The 15,396-nt window shown below is 47.1% G+C and overlaps 1 protein-coding gene across 1 annotated transcript; it reads left to right on the top strand.

Annotated features, from left to right (window-relative positions):
• The first annotated feature begins 732 nt into the window (after positions 1–732).
• On the top strand, positions 733–14,071 carry pawr (PRKC, apoptosis, WT1, regulator). Its single transcript, XM_088288979.1, has 7 exons — positions 733–912; positions 1,097–1,566; positions 9,920–10,051; positions 11,100–11,128; positions 12,185–12,287; positions 12,696–12,800; positions 13,501–14,071. The coding sequence occupies exons 2-7, from the start codon at positions 1,195–1,197 to the stop codon at positions 13,585–13,587; spliced, it is 828 nt and encodes a 275-aa protein (XP_088145105.1). The 5' UTR covers positions 733–912; positions 1,097–1,194; the 3' UTR covers positions 13,588–14,071.
• Positions 14,072–15,396: the final 1,325 nt, after the last annotated feature.

The following is a 15,396-nucleotide window of genomic DNA, read 5'->3' as shown; positions in this document are numbered from 1 at the left end:
ACACTTACTCATATTGCACGTAACCATTCAGAAAAGTTTAACGGACATGAGTTTTTATAGAACGTTTTTTGTATTGCACAGGCCAAGTAATTCCCAATGCAATACTCCATGTTACCCACAAGAGGGCGACATTTCATCATGTGATTATATATGAATTTGCCAAAGTTACCCACAAAAATGTGGCTACAGCTAGCAGGAGTAAAGTTTGACAAATCCTACCTAAAATAAATTTTTAAAAAATCAGCCAATCATTTTAAAATAGTCCATCGAGTCAATTCACACCATCTTGCGTTTCATGGGCGCTAGCTGTTTAGCATGCTCGCCTCCGTCAACATTCCTTAAATATTTTACACAAGGCATTCCAGGGCATGATTAAGGCACACTTTGGTCTTTAAAAACACGCAGTACTGCTGAGAATCATGAGTCACTTAAAACAAAACTATTAACTGGGTGCTAACGAGCAAGAGTGGGAGCGCTGCCTTTGTTGTGACTCGGCCCATTTGACTCAAACATTCCTGTCACATCTTATTTAATACTGATCATAATTGACATCGCGTTGCAATGATGTAGCTAATTTTAGCATCTTTGCAACAAGTACAACAAACATTCAAGTACTTTATTTATTACATTCATATAAAACATGATTGTCATTTTTCCCACCGTTTTATTAGGTCATAAATGTCACATACGAGCGAGTCTGGCGCTGTTGTTTACCCAAGAAAACTTCGGCTCTACTCGGAAATCTTCGGTCATTTCCGGACTCGGCCCCAGCTCGGGAGGGCAGAGGGAGCTGCAGCGGTTCGCACAGCGCCAGTCACCGCAGTCAGGCGAGTAGGCGTCGGGCACACCTGGTCGCAAACTCCGGTGTGCGAATTCGAGTTCGTGTTTGAGGAAGCCAACGACCTGACGCAGGTGAGTAGCCACCGAACCTCAAACGCACCATGTCGCCAAACGTTGTCGTTTTAATGTTTGCAAAAAGTTCACTTTCACAACTTTTTAATGCGTTTGCAAAAAAAAAAAAAACGACGCTCGCCGCAAAAGGAGCCTTTTTCTTTTTCTTTTTTGTAATCTTTCTTCTCGTTGTGCATGCCACCAGCTCCCGGGGCACTGACTCGAGGAATGCGGCGTCTTTAGTAGAGGAGAAAGTTGTCAAAACCTGTTGAAAGTGACGAGGACGAGACAGTAAAAACTAGCATGGCCACCGGCGGCTTCAAGTCGAGCGCCACCACCGACTTCCTGGAGGAGTGGAAGGCCAAGCGGGAGAAGATGAGAGCCAAAATGCTCGGGGACATCGCTGCCGCCTCCGGGACCGAGACCGGGACCGGCGCCGGCAGTAGCAGCGGCGGCTCCTCTGGGAACTGCCGCCCGACCGACGAACCGCAGCACCTGACGGAGTGTTGCACGTCGGACGTTGGCGAGCGAGACGGGGAGAGCCCGTCGCCCGGTAAAAGCAAAGAGAAGAAGAGCAGCGGGCCGAGCGCCAGGAAGGGCAAAGGCCAGATTGAGAAGCGGAAGCTGAGGGAGAAGAGGAGGTCAACAGGTGTAGTCAGCATGCCGTCCAATGAGGTGAGTTGAGCCGACATTTTGGCGTCAAATGGCTACACACACCTGCCCGCTCTTGAGGTTTCCAAAGTGCCAAAATGGTTCCTCTGCCCCTCACTTCTGATTTGGGATCCACTTTTGGTCCTGGCACACGTTTGTGAAATCCACTTGTCATCCATGGAGCCATTTTGGCTCACCCACCCTCTGTTTGGGAACCCCAGGTGACAATATGGGAACCAATTTTGGGTCGGGGCCCTCAGTTTGCATTCGAGGAAGGTGAAAAGTCGGATTTATCCCACTCGGATTGTCCCTGTTCCCACCTTGAAGCATTTGAGGCAAATATAAACAACAAAGATGGCTGATTCCATCTTTTGACCTCCATCAAACCCTTTTTCATAATTCCCTTAATTTATTTAAAGAAATATCTGATCTTCAAAGCATTTCATTAATTTCACCCGTTCATCGGGACGTTCAACTGCACTTTTCCTAGTTGGAAGTCGGAATATCCGGAATATTCGAATGCAGCATCAGTTCCAATTTTTGTACCCAATTTAGCTATTTTATTAACTAGTGTTTTTAAGCGTTTATAATTTATTGTGGATTTATACTAATATTCAGACATTTATAAATAGTTCTTTACATTTTAAGCTAAATATGTTATTTTATTTTTTTTACAACAACATTTGTGGCGCACTTTTTGGTTTAGCGTATCGTTTCACTTTTTCGGGAGTGTTTATGAGTGCTCGCTAGCGTAGACGAGTTTCTCGCCAGCGTTTGTGTTGTGGCTCCATAAATAATTGTGGCCAGGAGGGGCTGTTGTTTTCCCCCTCCAAATTCCTCCCATACATGTGTCCGCTCTAATCTGCCGCCGTTGTTTCGGAGGAATGAAAGCAGCCTGCAGATGTTGGCCGAGGAGGGAGAAAAGGGGGCAGGCAGAGAGTTGAGTGAGGATCAACTGGTTGGAGACTTTGTTGACATCTCGGATATGTCACAGGCATATTTTTCACGCTTGCTTTCATCCCTCGCAAAACATTTCGTTTCACACCAACTGAGCCAGAAAGCAAGTACAGTATATGTCGTCATGAGCACACGCGTGTGCGTTTACCTGACGAGTGCATTCCGAACCAGCAGGCGGCGCTGTAGTCATCGGCCGTAGACCTTGTTTTCAGGCAATTACAAGCAAATGGACAAAATCAACAAAAAAATAAATATGCATAAAGTAAATACAGAAAAATACAGGATATATTACAAAAGTAAATTGAAGAGAAATAATACTAAATTTACCATAATTACATTTAAAAAATACATAAAAACTATTTAATAAGTGCGACAAGTAAACATAATATTAGTAGAACGTCACAAACTAAGTACTGTAATTAAGAAAATAAATATTAAATAAAAATAACGACCCAAAAAAATAGACAATAATTCAATATAAAAATAAGGCATCCAAAAAACACTGCAAATAAAAAATATCAAATGAGTAAAAAAATACAAAAAGCACCAAAATATATTTCAACAAAAATAAAAGTCATTAACGCCGCGGCCCCGCGCACAGCTTGTGCGCTCGACAAAATGCAGCGACGTTTGCACTCCGGCTTTGTCGTGTTCGTGCCATGTCATGACAATAACGTGGAAAGTCTTGTGAGGTTGCGTCTGTTCAATGAAGTCGGATGAGACATATCGCTTCAGCCCGCCGGCCTGTTTATCACTTGACTCCTTATCATGTACCTTATGTAATCATGACACCTGGAAGTGAAAGTCATCCAGTTGACTTGGTGTGTGATAACCACCTTCACCTTGTAAAAAAACAAAACAAAACAAACAAAAAAAAAACTTAAATCGTTTCCTTGCCGTGTGTGTGCTTTCAAAGTGAGACCCAAGAATGTGTTAATTAGCGCATGGAAGGGCGTGTTGCCGTCAACGCCTTGTGAGCATGTTGAACAGTTCATATGGCTTAAAACATCCATGTTGCAGATTGCTCATGGACGCCATTTTGTGTGTGTGTGTGTGAAGCCGGAAGGCTTCTGGGACATTCCTGGTTTTGCCAGTCAGTTCCAATCAAGCGGCTCAGAATCATGAGGCCTTCGGGAGCCGCTCGCTCTTAGCAAGTGGAATTACGTTGACATTCCACGCTTTTTTTTTTTTTCTTCCATTAAACTTTTTACATCTCTGATGGATCGAAGTGTCGTGAGATCGCCGCGCTTATATAGAAATAAAAATGACGCAAAATTTGGAGTTGTGTGTATTTGGCTGACAAGAGTTCAGTTTCAAAATTAAGCCGAAGCTGAAACTAATTATTTAAAAAAAAAAAAAAAAAAAAGAAACTTCAAAGAACACTTAATTTGGAGCTGTCCATTCCGTGTGAAATGAGAGCCTTTGCGTAAATGTGTGTGTCTGTCGGGTGAAGTTGCTTTGAGCTGCACGATGATGTAAGCCGATGTGTGCGTGACGCACACACAATAGCTCTGTTGCTGTTCAGTCAGTCAGACTAACAACACTGAGACAGCCTTGTTGCCGTGGCCGTGCCGTTGCGTGGACACAACTTTTACGAGCACGTCTCTGCACCGTTGCCGTCGTCATCATCATAATATAATTGCCGACAAAAACGGCACTATCAACACAAATAAAATATTCAAAAAGCTAACTGCTCCCATAACATAAAAGAGCCAATAAAACTTAAGCATTATTAAAAAAAGAAAAATACAAAAAGATAAATATACCGGAATCATCATTTAAAAAAAGTATATGCAAAAAAATCAAAATAAAATAAAATACCCTCCAAATATGAATTTGTATTTATATCGTGACAGTGCCTCTAGTGGAGACACTTGGCACTGCGCTTTTCTTAAGTCGCCTCCCACCAAGTGTGAAGGCGGCACTGGATTAGATCTTCAACCTGCACAGGAACACGACTCATCCGAGCGTCGTTTAGCCGTGGAGTGAGCGTGGCGACGGCGGCGTTGCAGTGGTGACGACGACGGTGCCAGCTCGCCTTAATCTGGCCCGGCAGCCCAGCAGCCTCATTTACATGCAAAGCTTCCCCCGGTGATGCTTCAAAGAACCGATAAAAAGCCCTCAACTGGAAGCGAGGGGGGGGGGGGGCGGGGGGGGGGGAGCACAGACGGCGCAATCATCCGCTCGTACGGCGATGTGACAGGCGGCGCTCGGCTGCGACGGGATTCCTACGTTGACTTTGTCAAGTGCGCTCTTCGTCAGCTGTCATCTCATGACCCCGCCTACAAAGCTACTCCAATTGGCTCCAATTCCGAATCCGCGACTTGACTTTAACGCTACCCTAAGATGTTCCGATGTTCACCAATTATGATCCGATACGTTCGCAACACGATGCGACGCCAATCATACAAATTCCGATTCAATAAAACGATGATATGATACGCGGCGATTACGATTCAGTGCGATCCGATACACTCCAATTAAGATACGATATTACCAATGACTACAAAACGGGATTGGACCGAATTTGACACCCGAGTGAGAACTAAACGTACGTTGCCTTTCAATTACTTCCATTTTTTTTTTTTTTTTTTCAAAAATGTTGTTTTGAGAGCGGCCTCGGCGGTTCCAGCGCGCGTTACAATTAAGGATTGTCTTCTTAAGCCGGGCTTTGGCCTTTCCGCTGCTGCCTGAGTGCACATTCCTTCTTTCCGTCGGCTTTGTCTCCCTCCCACACAGCCTGATGAGTGCTTGGGCTTCTTCCAAGGATGTCCATTACAGAACAAAACTCTCGCTCGCTCGCTCGCTCGCTCAATCTCTCAATCCCAACCTTTTATTTGTGATTGGTGTCCAGGCAGATAAGCAGCCGAGGGGGGGGTCGCCGGCGTCAAAGATTTCTGCCCGCTGTCTAATTATTATTCCGGAGTCGGCGTTGTCATGAATAACAAACGTTCTTGACTCTCTCACCTTCGGGGCTGCTTCTTCAGGTTCCGATTGTTTCAACCGATGACTCGCTTTGCAAATGAGATGTCAAATCTTTGGTGGGAAAGCCATGTTGGTCATTTTACGACCCTTGCAACCTCAATTTTAGCATTCTAAAAATAGATCATTACAAACTAGTCCCTGTGCCGACTCATCGGATAAAATTGAAAAAAAAATAAATAAATAAAGTGATTCAATTTTCATCAAAGTCGAGGCAAAATGATTTGTCGCTGACGTGAGCCGTAAATGTTCCCGAAGTTTGTCGTATTTGTGAAAAAGAATTTAGCCCGCTCGTCGGCCTCACCCTGCCGGCGTCTTGCGAACTGCAACGTGCATCAAACATGTTTTACGGGATCTCCAACGCGCCGGCTCCGAAGGGGAATGTGACCTATTGTTCTGCCTGCCACACTTTGGCAGCGATTAGCGGCTGAGTCACAACATTCCCGTCGTGGCCCGGAGAAGAAGACACGAGGGGGGGGGGGAAGGAAACGGAGTTCCGGCGCGTGTGAACGTCTCACGTCGCGTTTGTGCAACCGGGGGAGGCCGACGATGTTCGTGATCTGACGAGATTCCGTCACTTGCGTTTCTGGGGAAGGCCGCTGAGTCGGCATTTACGCGTCAACAGGAAGTGGAAAGCTCAAGGAATGTCGGGAGTTGGAAGGACAAGTCGGCAGACAACAAAACGTGACTGATCAGAGAAGATTAACCGCAGTTGTACCGGAATCCCCCACGTTTTTTTTCCCGCAAATTATTCATGCTTTATTATTCATATGAATGATTTCTTCTTGTGGTTAAAACAAAGTGTGGAAAATGTGTTGGTTGTGGAACAGACGAGCCGTTTGTTTGTGAATGATCGACTCGGCCGAAGGTCAACGTGCGTCTCCGGGACGGCCAAAGTGAATCCAACGCTGCCGTTTGATGCTTTTTTAAAAAAAAAATTATTTTTTTATTTCCCTCTGCACGGGTTCTCCAGTTAATCGCCTTTTTATTAAAACGTCGCAGCGACACTGAGGCTAATTAGTTTGTTTGAAACGGGCGCAGCGTTAACCAGCACTTATTCAATTTCCGGGCACCAAATCAAAGCGCTTACTTCACATTTGGGCTAATGTGAGCTAATTGTTTGTTAGCGCTGGAGTGGAGCAGACGCGCAGGAAATGAAATGAAGCGCTCGAAGGAGGCCATTGGTGACATCTGTGCTCGTTTTGTCTCGCCGTGTTTCTTCATTTCCATCTTAATGTGATCATTTGGTGATTTTATTTATTTTTTTTTTTTTTCAGAACACTGCACGGCGAATATTCACCGTTTGTCATTCGCGAATGAACCTGCTTTCCGTTCGACCGCTTGCGTGGAAACATTTTGCTCACATTTTCACGTGGGGGTGTGCTCACTTTTGTTGCGGGCAGTTGACGTCCACTTGTTCTTCTTCTGTGGTGTTCCCGGCGGTGCCGGCCAAAATGAATCCCGCTGATGAGGGTGTCGGAATTCCTCGCTTATAGAAATTCGGATCACCGCCGAGCCGAGCGGCCTCCTTCGCACGAGGATTTCCTTTCCCTCCACTGAGCCTCTTCTTCCTTCTCACTCCATTCACAGATGACAAATGCTCACTGGCGCATTCCCTGACGTCGTATATTTTCCCTCCCAATGGGATCCACGCTTGAAATTTTTTTCAGGGTGGAAAAATGCATTCCTTTTTTTTTTGGCATTGCTTCATATTGTGTGTGATTTTTACTATTTTATTTAAATGCACATTTTCCCGTTTTAATGTATTTGGACTGAACAGCTGATACGTCCAAATGTGTCCGATCAGAAACGGTGTAACTGCGTTTAAAAAAAAAAAAGTAGTGGGACTACCGGTCGGACAGCTTCCGCGTTTTCGCTGCATGTTCGCTCGCCACGACTTGTTCCTGCCGCCCGACGTGTGCGAGTTGTCAACGCGACGCTAAACATTCCCGATGTTGCGTTTCAGGTCGAATGAGGTGCTTGCGGACTAGACTGCAGTTAAAACCACGGGAACACCACAACATTTAATTGAACGATTCTTTCGCTTACCACTAGAGGGAGCCACTCATTTAGTGGATATTTTGAACCGATCTTCCACTTGGCGTACATCCCATAATCATAATCCAGAGCTAAGAACATAAAAGAAGACAATTTATTTCCAGCAAGGCCACCTAATCTCTGCTTTTTTTTTTCTTTCTTTTCTTTTTTATTTTTTAGTCGCCAAAGAGATCCAAATGCCAAAATAATTGAATAGCGAACTGCCGGGAACAATTATTTATTTATTTATTTTTTTTTCCAGCCAAGCCATTATCTCCTTAATTAGGTTGAAGAATTCCACTTGGGCAGGCCAGTGGCCTTTGAAAAGGATCTTTGCTTTTCTTTTCTTTTTTCTTTTTTTTTTTTGGTGCCAGCTCTGTTCAGGAGTTTACTGCTCGTAAAATGCAATTAAAAAGACGCACATGGCAAAAAGATGTGACGACTGCATTATGTCGAATAATTAATTACATTTTCATGGTTTATTGTGTTGAAGCATAATACTCTGCTACTTTATTTTTCTTTTTTTTTTTTCTAAAACTCAAGTTGCTCGGCGCTTTGCAGCAGAAAAGTTCAGAGGTGCTTTTGGGAATCAAATCTTTTTTTTTTTTTTTTTTCAATGAAAATGGTCAATTCTGAGACGCTCATTATCTTGCCCCCTTTTTTGGGGCAAACGCTCTTCGCTCCCTCGCTCGAGGCCCAACCGCAACCTTGTGCAACGTTTGTGGCCGAAGAGACGCGCGGTCAGCGACACGACAAGTTCAACATGTTTGACATCCGTGTGAGGTGACGCAAACATTCCGAGGCCGCTGGAAACTGCTCAGGTTGGAGTTGGCATTTGGTGTTCTTGAGGTCAAGGGTTGAAGGGTCATGAGCGCGTCGGAAAAGGCGAGCCGCTTTTGTCATCTCGTTTCGTTTGCGCGACATTCCGCGGCTCTTCAAATCCTTCCTCGCCCCGAAAGCAAACCGGTTCAGCGGCTTCTCATCCGAGTCAAAAATGTTTGAGAGGAGCCGCTTGCCTGCGCCCGGCGGCTGACGACTTCGGGCTGTGTGCAGGGAAAAAAAAAAAACCCGTCCGAACAGGAAGGAAGACGTGCGAGGTCAGACAAAACGCAGAAGACTTCCTTCCAAGCCGATCTCAGTTCCATACCTGGTCTGGTTTGCCGCCCCAAAACTAAAACGTGAAACCGTAAATGGGCCGACGCGGACGTGAAGGCCGGCGACTCGGAATTGCCGCAAGGTCACATCCGAAACGGATCAAACGCGAACGTTCCAACTCGCCGCCGAGAAACGAACCGGCAGGCCGATTGATTCCTGCGGCCCAAAACCAAATCGAGACGCTTACGTAAGAAAAGCTTTGCACTTATTGGAAGCAGATGTGCTGGTGCTCGATAAATGCGTTGGCGGCGAGGCTTAAAATAGTTGTCGGACCACTTGGGACGTTTCTGCCACGACAAACATCGGCGTCGCGTGACGAACATCGCAACATCGTCACATTTTTTTTTTTTTTTTTCGGATGACAAAATGTGGTGCAAATTGCACTGTGACGCTTGCCATCGCGGCAAACATTCCAAAGTACGCCATTTTTATTTTGGGACAAACCAACATGTGGTTTATCTGCACGTACTTTGTTGAACGCCCCCCCACCCCAAAAAAAAAAAGAAAATCCATCCAGGATGCCTGAACGTCAACATTCTGCCGAGGCCTTTGAATGCGCGACTCTTCTCGTAAACAGGAAGCCGCGAGGTCTCTGGATTGGATCACGTCGCTCGCTGTCATCGCTAAAAGTCGTCGTCCATGCGCACTTTGGGTGCCCGGCTCCCTTTTCAGCTCAACTCCATCGTTCTTCTTCTTTGGCTCGGCGCCGCACGTGATTGGCCGAAAGCTCCCTTATATGGTCGCGACCCGTTTTGGAGCGGCCGCGCCGTCCAAAGTCAACTTGGAGACTCGCGATTGCGATGCAAATCAAGCGCCGAGCGGCTCAAGTTACGTCCGCGGAAGAAGAAGCGAAGGCCCGAAGGCTGCGAGAGCGCGAGAAGGCGCTCGGAGACGTCCCCGAGGAAAAGTGATAACGCGTTTGGCAGGAAAGGCCTCGTAAATGACTTCATTCCCGACGCGCTATTTTTAGCCGCCTGTTGAGCGAGGGGTCATCTTTTCTCCCGCCCGCCGCGTGAAAGCGGAAGCCTTGATTTGAATTTGGGACAGCCACCATCTTGTCGATGGGGAGGATGGCATCCCACGATTTCAATTTGAGGGGTGAAAGGTCGCGGGAGTGGACGGAGCTCCTGCAGCTTCTCGCTTCTCCTCCCTTGAGAGGATTAGAAACGTAAAGCGTGAGGTTATCGCGGCCCGCCGCCGATCTGCGATCATCTCACTTTTTTTCTCGCCATTCTTCTTCCGTCAGAGCTTGGATGAACTCGACGACGACGACGGCGCGGAAAAAGACGGTCGGGAAGAGGAGGAGGAGCAGCTGGTCCTGGCCAACACCTTCCAGAACGAGGCCATGACGGCCGACCCGGTTTCGGGACTTGCGACGGTGAGACGGCGCCGGATCATTTGCGAGCAAAATGCCGTTTGACGGACGGACGTCGTTTTGAAGTGAGGCAAACCCAAACGACGTTAGCTGACGGGCACTTGACCCTTTTTTGCCGGTCAGTCCCTTGGCCTCCGGCCGCGATCTCTGTACCGTTCCGGCCAACAACTTTATTCACAATTTTTTATTTTTTTTTTTTAGCTTCGCATCGATGGCAAGGAGCAGCACCGTCTCACACATTAGCGGCATGCAAACGTAGCCTGCTTTTATTTTTCAGACAATACAAGCGCATTTTTTTGGGGGGGGGGGTTGTGGTTGTGCCAAAAACTGTTCCAGATTTCCGAAGGACTTGCAACCAGAAACCGCGTCTCTTTTGTGGAAACTTGAAAGAAGCTGTCGAAAGTCTCAACGATTTACTTTGTGATGGATCTGTGCGCTTTGCACGTCCGTCTTAAGGCATCGCCAGCCTGTCAGTCCCGCTATTGTAGTCTCGAGAAAGCCCTAACTCGGAGCAGATGTGGCCGAGCAGGCGGCCCGCCGCCGTCTTACGCGGCGTTCCCGTGCTGAAGAAGCGCAAAGAGCGTTTTTAAAAAAAAAATTTAAAAAAGGAATGTCGACGTCTCGATTTCGTTTGTAAAAAGCCGCCGAAAGGTCAGCAAAATCCCCAACGTGACGCCGCAGCGAGCCAAACATCAGACGTTGAGCGCATAAAGGCCTCCTCGTGAATTTCTGGGCCATTTCCCGTCACGGCGTTGAGTGACCGTTTGGACGGCGAGAGAAGCTCATATTTAACCGGCCGCCAAGCACGACGCTTCATCGATCAGCGTTAAACGGTGCTTCGCGCGACGCTCCAGTGCGCCGGCAAGCCGAACGGCCTCGCCGGTGCGCACGGAGGCACATCAAGAAGTCATCTGTGCCACTTTGAGATTGCGCACACATTTGTCTCTTATTTTAAAAAAAAAAACAATTCTCTGATTTTTATTCTGAACCGCTCGGACGTTATTTGCTTTCGTGCGCAACTCATGTGTTTTATTTTTTGTTTCTATTTCAGGGAAGATCAGCGAATAGCCGCACCAAAAGGTAAGAATAGAAAAACGGAACATCCTGATGCAATTTTTTTTTTTTTTTCTCTTCAATCGTTTGAATCCTTTTCCCCTCGGTTGATTTTTTTTTTTTTTTTTTTTCACCCGATGTCCGCTTTGTTGCCAGTTGACATGGCGCCATCTGGACCCCCCCTTGACCCCCCCCTCCCGCCACCAACCCTCTCGCAGGGAGCGCCGGGAGCAATTGATGTGCTTGGAAAGGTTCGGGTCGCACAAATGCGCCAGTTCACTGGAGTCCAGATCGCTTTGACATTTGATGAAGCGACAGCGACAAAGTGGACAGTTGCGGCACGCGAGACTCGCGAGGGCGCAGACATCAACAATCCCAAAATATACACGGATGTATTTACGACATCAGCCAGCGGGCGTGACAATTGCAAGTAGTCTATGTGGATAAATAGTTATATATGTTTAGATTATTGCGAACAATGCAAAACGCCATAGACAGGCTAAGGAATAGAGACGGTCGCTCGCTGTTGTACAGACAGAGAATACAAACAAACCCCAGACATATATTCTTTATCCTCTGTGAAGAATGACTGAGGCTTCCTGAAGAGTAACTTCATGTATAGCAGTCAGACATGTATTCTACTGCCCCCTGGTGGCCGAGGCGTGCAATTGAAGCAAAAACATTCCGTTTGATTTTGATTTTAGTCGCTGTAATTATCCTTTTTTTGTTTCCGGCAAGGCATGTTGTTGACTTTTGAGGCGATGGCACTCAATCGGCGGATGGCCGTTCAAACAAAGCCAGTCGTAAAAAGAACCTTCCACCCCCGTTCGGGTTTGCTTTTCCGCCGCGGCCGCGTAAACGGTGACGCACGCTCGGCCCGTCCCGATATGCAAAGCGGCGCTTGGGCACAAAGCGCTTTGACAAAGGCCATAACGCTCGCCTCATTGAACACCCCCCCCCCCCCCCCCACACACCTGTTCCTTTCAGCACTTTGTGATTCGCGCCTTTCATGAAAGAAATGGCTTTCAAGCAGCAGGTGTGCTCATGGTATCACGTGTGTGTGTGTGTGTGCGTGGCGCGCAGCTGCAGCAGCATGGACGACGACGACAGTCTGCATCGGCACAACCGCCACGTCAGAGACGCCACGCCTGGAAGTCTGGAGAAGAGGCTGGAGGAGCTGGAGCAGGTACACGGGGAAAAATCAATACAATAATTGGAATGTGCTTTAATAATCTTGACGTAAATGAAATTTGTTGATGATGGTGCTGTGTATTAACATTTTCTGGGAAAGTTCTGAAATCAAAGCAAAAAATGTTTTTAAAATTGCCCGTGGTCCGACGATGACGATGATGAAGATGAGGAAATTCCCTTGATGGTCCGAGTGTCTTTTGATGAAGGGCCCGGCCCGGGTCGGGGCGCACTTGTCCAGACGAGCGGCCCATTGAACCCGCGTGCACACTTCAAAGCCGACGCTTCCTTTTTTATGTATCCAAATCGATATGGCGGTTATGTTCTCGGTTACCATGGAAACGGACGAGCCCTCATCTGCAATGTGCTGGACCAATTGCTGTTCTGATTGCAAAAATTTTTCCAGGAGCTGGCCCACGAGCGGCAGGAGAAAGCCAGGCTGATGAAGGCCCAGCAGGACAAAGACGACCTCATTGACAAACTCAAAGAGGAGATGGACCTGCTCTACCGGGTGAGCATTGACACGATTCCAACTCTCATGTCCTGCCTAAACGGGCTGCAGTCGTGTGTGTGTGTGTGTGTGTGTGGGTGTCTACCAGGGATTTGCATGATCCTTCAACACCAACTGATGCGCGGGTGACTGCCCAAACGGGCTGCCTTTCCAATTAATTGTTAGCTGCACTTGGCTCAGACCCGACTACTGTGCATGACAGCCTTACACGCTGCAGGCGGATTTAAAATGCTGTCTACCAAGGATCGGTACCAGCCATAATCGATCGTTAGCAGCGCAAAGCGCAGTTGGCTCAGGGCTTAAGACTGTTGCTAGCTGCCTAAACGGGCTGCAGGAGGAAATGACATAGCAAGACCTTGTCTACTACAGATTAAAACGACTGCTAAGTGATTTTGACCAGCTGGCTCAGGCCCGATAAATGTTGGCTGCCTAAATGAGCTTTTGAAATAGTGTGGGCATGTCGCCTAGGCTTTGACATGATCAATAATTGACCGTCGAGCATCAGAGGCCACAATACTGTAGGTGACTGCCTAAATGGGCTGCAAGCCGTCTTGAAATCACGTGGGCTTGTCTACACGGTGAGGCAGGATAATAATGATGAAGAATTAATTGTTGCCAAGGGCACGATTGTCGCCTGCTCGGCTATTTTGATTTGCCGCCTAAACGGGCTGTTGGAAACACGACTGTGTTGCCCCGGCAGGACCTGGACGACATTGAAGACGAGAACGAGCAGCTGAAGCAGGAGAACAAAACTCTGCTGAAGGTGGTGGGTCAGCTGACCAGGTAGAAGCCGCTTCAACCCACCGTCGTCAACGGATGCATATTTAATGTACATTTTTTTTGTATATAAGGACCATTTAGATGGACATGAATGTATTGCGCTTAAAAAACACAACGAAAAAAAAGGATTTCCACATGTAGCTGCTTTTTTTATGACCAATCCGCCATGTCTCGTTGGGTCCATCATCATCACGCTTTGCACATTTAGAAAAAAAAAAAAATCTGGTTAATCATCAACAATTTCAGGGCATTTGAATTGAAGGTTTGTGTCTTTGGTTTACAAGCCTCTTTGTGTCCCAAATGAACGGAGGGGCTTTGAACGCATCGTCAAAGGGAACAAGCTCCGCGCTTCTTCTTTGTCTTTGTAACCATTTTTTAAATTTTTTTTGAAGGTTTTAAAAGGCACGTAAGAAGGGTGTTGAGTGTTGCATTATGCATTTACGTGTACAGAAGATGCAGTCGTTTAATAAAACTTTGATTATCTCCCCTCAGTCGCCTCGCTTGTGTTCATTACGGCTAATTGGATGTGATGATAGCGCGCCGCTCGCTCGCTAATGCAAGGCGGTGGGGGTGGGGGGGGATGCGGCGACACACACACACATGCACACAAGTGACGCGAATCCACCTGCCAATCATTCCATTTGGACCGCTTAAGCGAAACCGCCGCCGTCCAATCTCTGGTCATGTCAAAATGGCGGCGTAACACCTGATTGTTAAAGCAGCAGATAACATTTTGGTTTATTGCCTAAACGGGCTGCAGATGCCTACTCAATCCATAATCAGGAGCTAATTGTGAGCATCTTTTAGCGAGTGTTCTTTACCCGCTTCAACGGGTTGTGGTTGAGAAATATATTGATAACATTTCAGGCCCACCGAGTGGACCGCTTCGACGGGCCGCTGTTCCTCGTTAGCTCCAATTGTGAAATTTCCGTTTTCCCGACAGCCTTCGAACGCGGCGCAAAAACTTAGAGGGCAAACGGCGCATCAGGCCCGAAACACGTGAACAAGAGATGTCATGCGATAGGTCGCCCTTATCTTGTTGGTGGGGAAGGTCGACCATATTTCATTGCGACCAATCTTCTCAATCTGGAACCTGCCGGGGAGGCCAGATGCCAGATTACAAAATGCTCGGAGAGACGTGACCAAGAACTCTACCCGTCTACTCGGTCTTCTTCTGTTTTTGTGCGGCCGCCACCTTTTTATGCTTCATCGTCTCCAAAATGGAGAGCCAAATGTCCGTGTTAGAATTGACGCTGAATCAGACGGAAAAGCTTCTTAGCGGCTTGACAGACCCGAGTGGCCGTCCGCTCCGCTGGGATTTGAGTCATCGCCTCTTTTTGATGTCTTCCCCGCGTTGACATGGCAACGGCGTACCCCGATCGATCGTGCTTTTGACGGCGACCAGCAAACTGATCCGTGACCGTCTTCGGTAACTCGCCCGCCGATCGGTACAAAACCGGAACGACTTGAGTCAAAAACGCCACTGAAATGTCATGCTTTCATTGACTTTTAATGACTCTTTTCTTACCACTGATTTCTGAAAATTCAAAAGAAAGGAAAACTTTAAAAACCATCCACTGAATCAAAAATTGACTTGTACCCGACACCCACGTCACTCACCTCCTTTTGAAGCCATGCACACTCCAAATTCAAGGCCGGTCTAAAAATATTTAAAAGCGGCAGCTCTGAATGTGTTCTTCCCTCGCCGGTTAATCATCGTAACCAAGTAGAGAGAATAATCCACGAAAGCATGAAAGTTGTCCTGCCGCCAAGGAAAGAAGATGCCCGACGTTTTGGCGTCCTCCCGTAAGTGTTT

Source organism: Idiotropiscis lumnitzeri, chromosome 2, assembly GCF_059441095.1.
Source record: "Idiotropiscis lumnitzeri isolate Australia: NSW breed Sydney's pygmy pipehorse chromosome 2, RoL_Ilum_1.0, whole genome shotgun sequence".
In the NCBI taxonomy this organism is placed as follows: Eukaryota; Metazoa; Chordata; class Actinopteri; order Syngnathiformes; family Syngnathidae; genus Idiotropiscis; species Idiotropiscis lumnitzeri.
This window is presented reverse-complemented; position numbering and strand designations above follow the sequence as displayed.

Excerpts from the sequence above, each read along its gene's own strand:
- pawr (XM_088288979.1), top strand. The coding sequence starts at position 1,195 with ATGGCCACCGGCGGCTTCAAGTCGAGCGCCACCACCGACTTCCTGGAG. Across the intron at positions 1,567-9,919 it reads TCAGCATGCCGTCCAATGAG|AGCTTGGATGAACTCGACGA; the intron begins GTGAGTTGAGCC and ends TTCTTCCGTCAG. Across the intron at positions 12,288-12,695 it reads GGCTGGAGGAGCTGGAGCAG|GAGCTGGCCCACGAGCGGCA; the intron begins GTACACGGGGAA and ends AAATTTTTCCAG.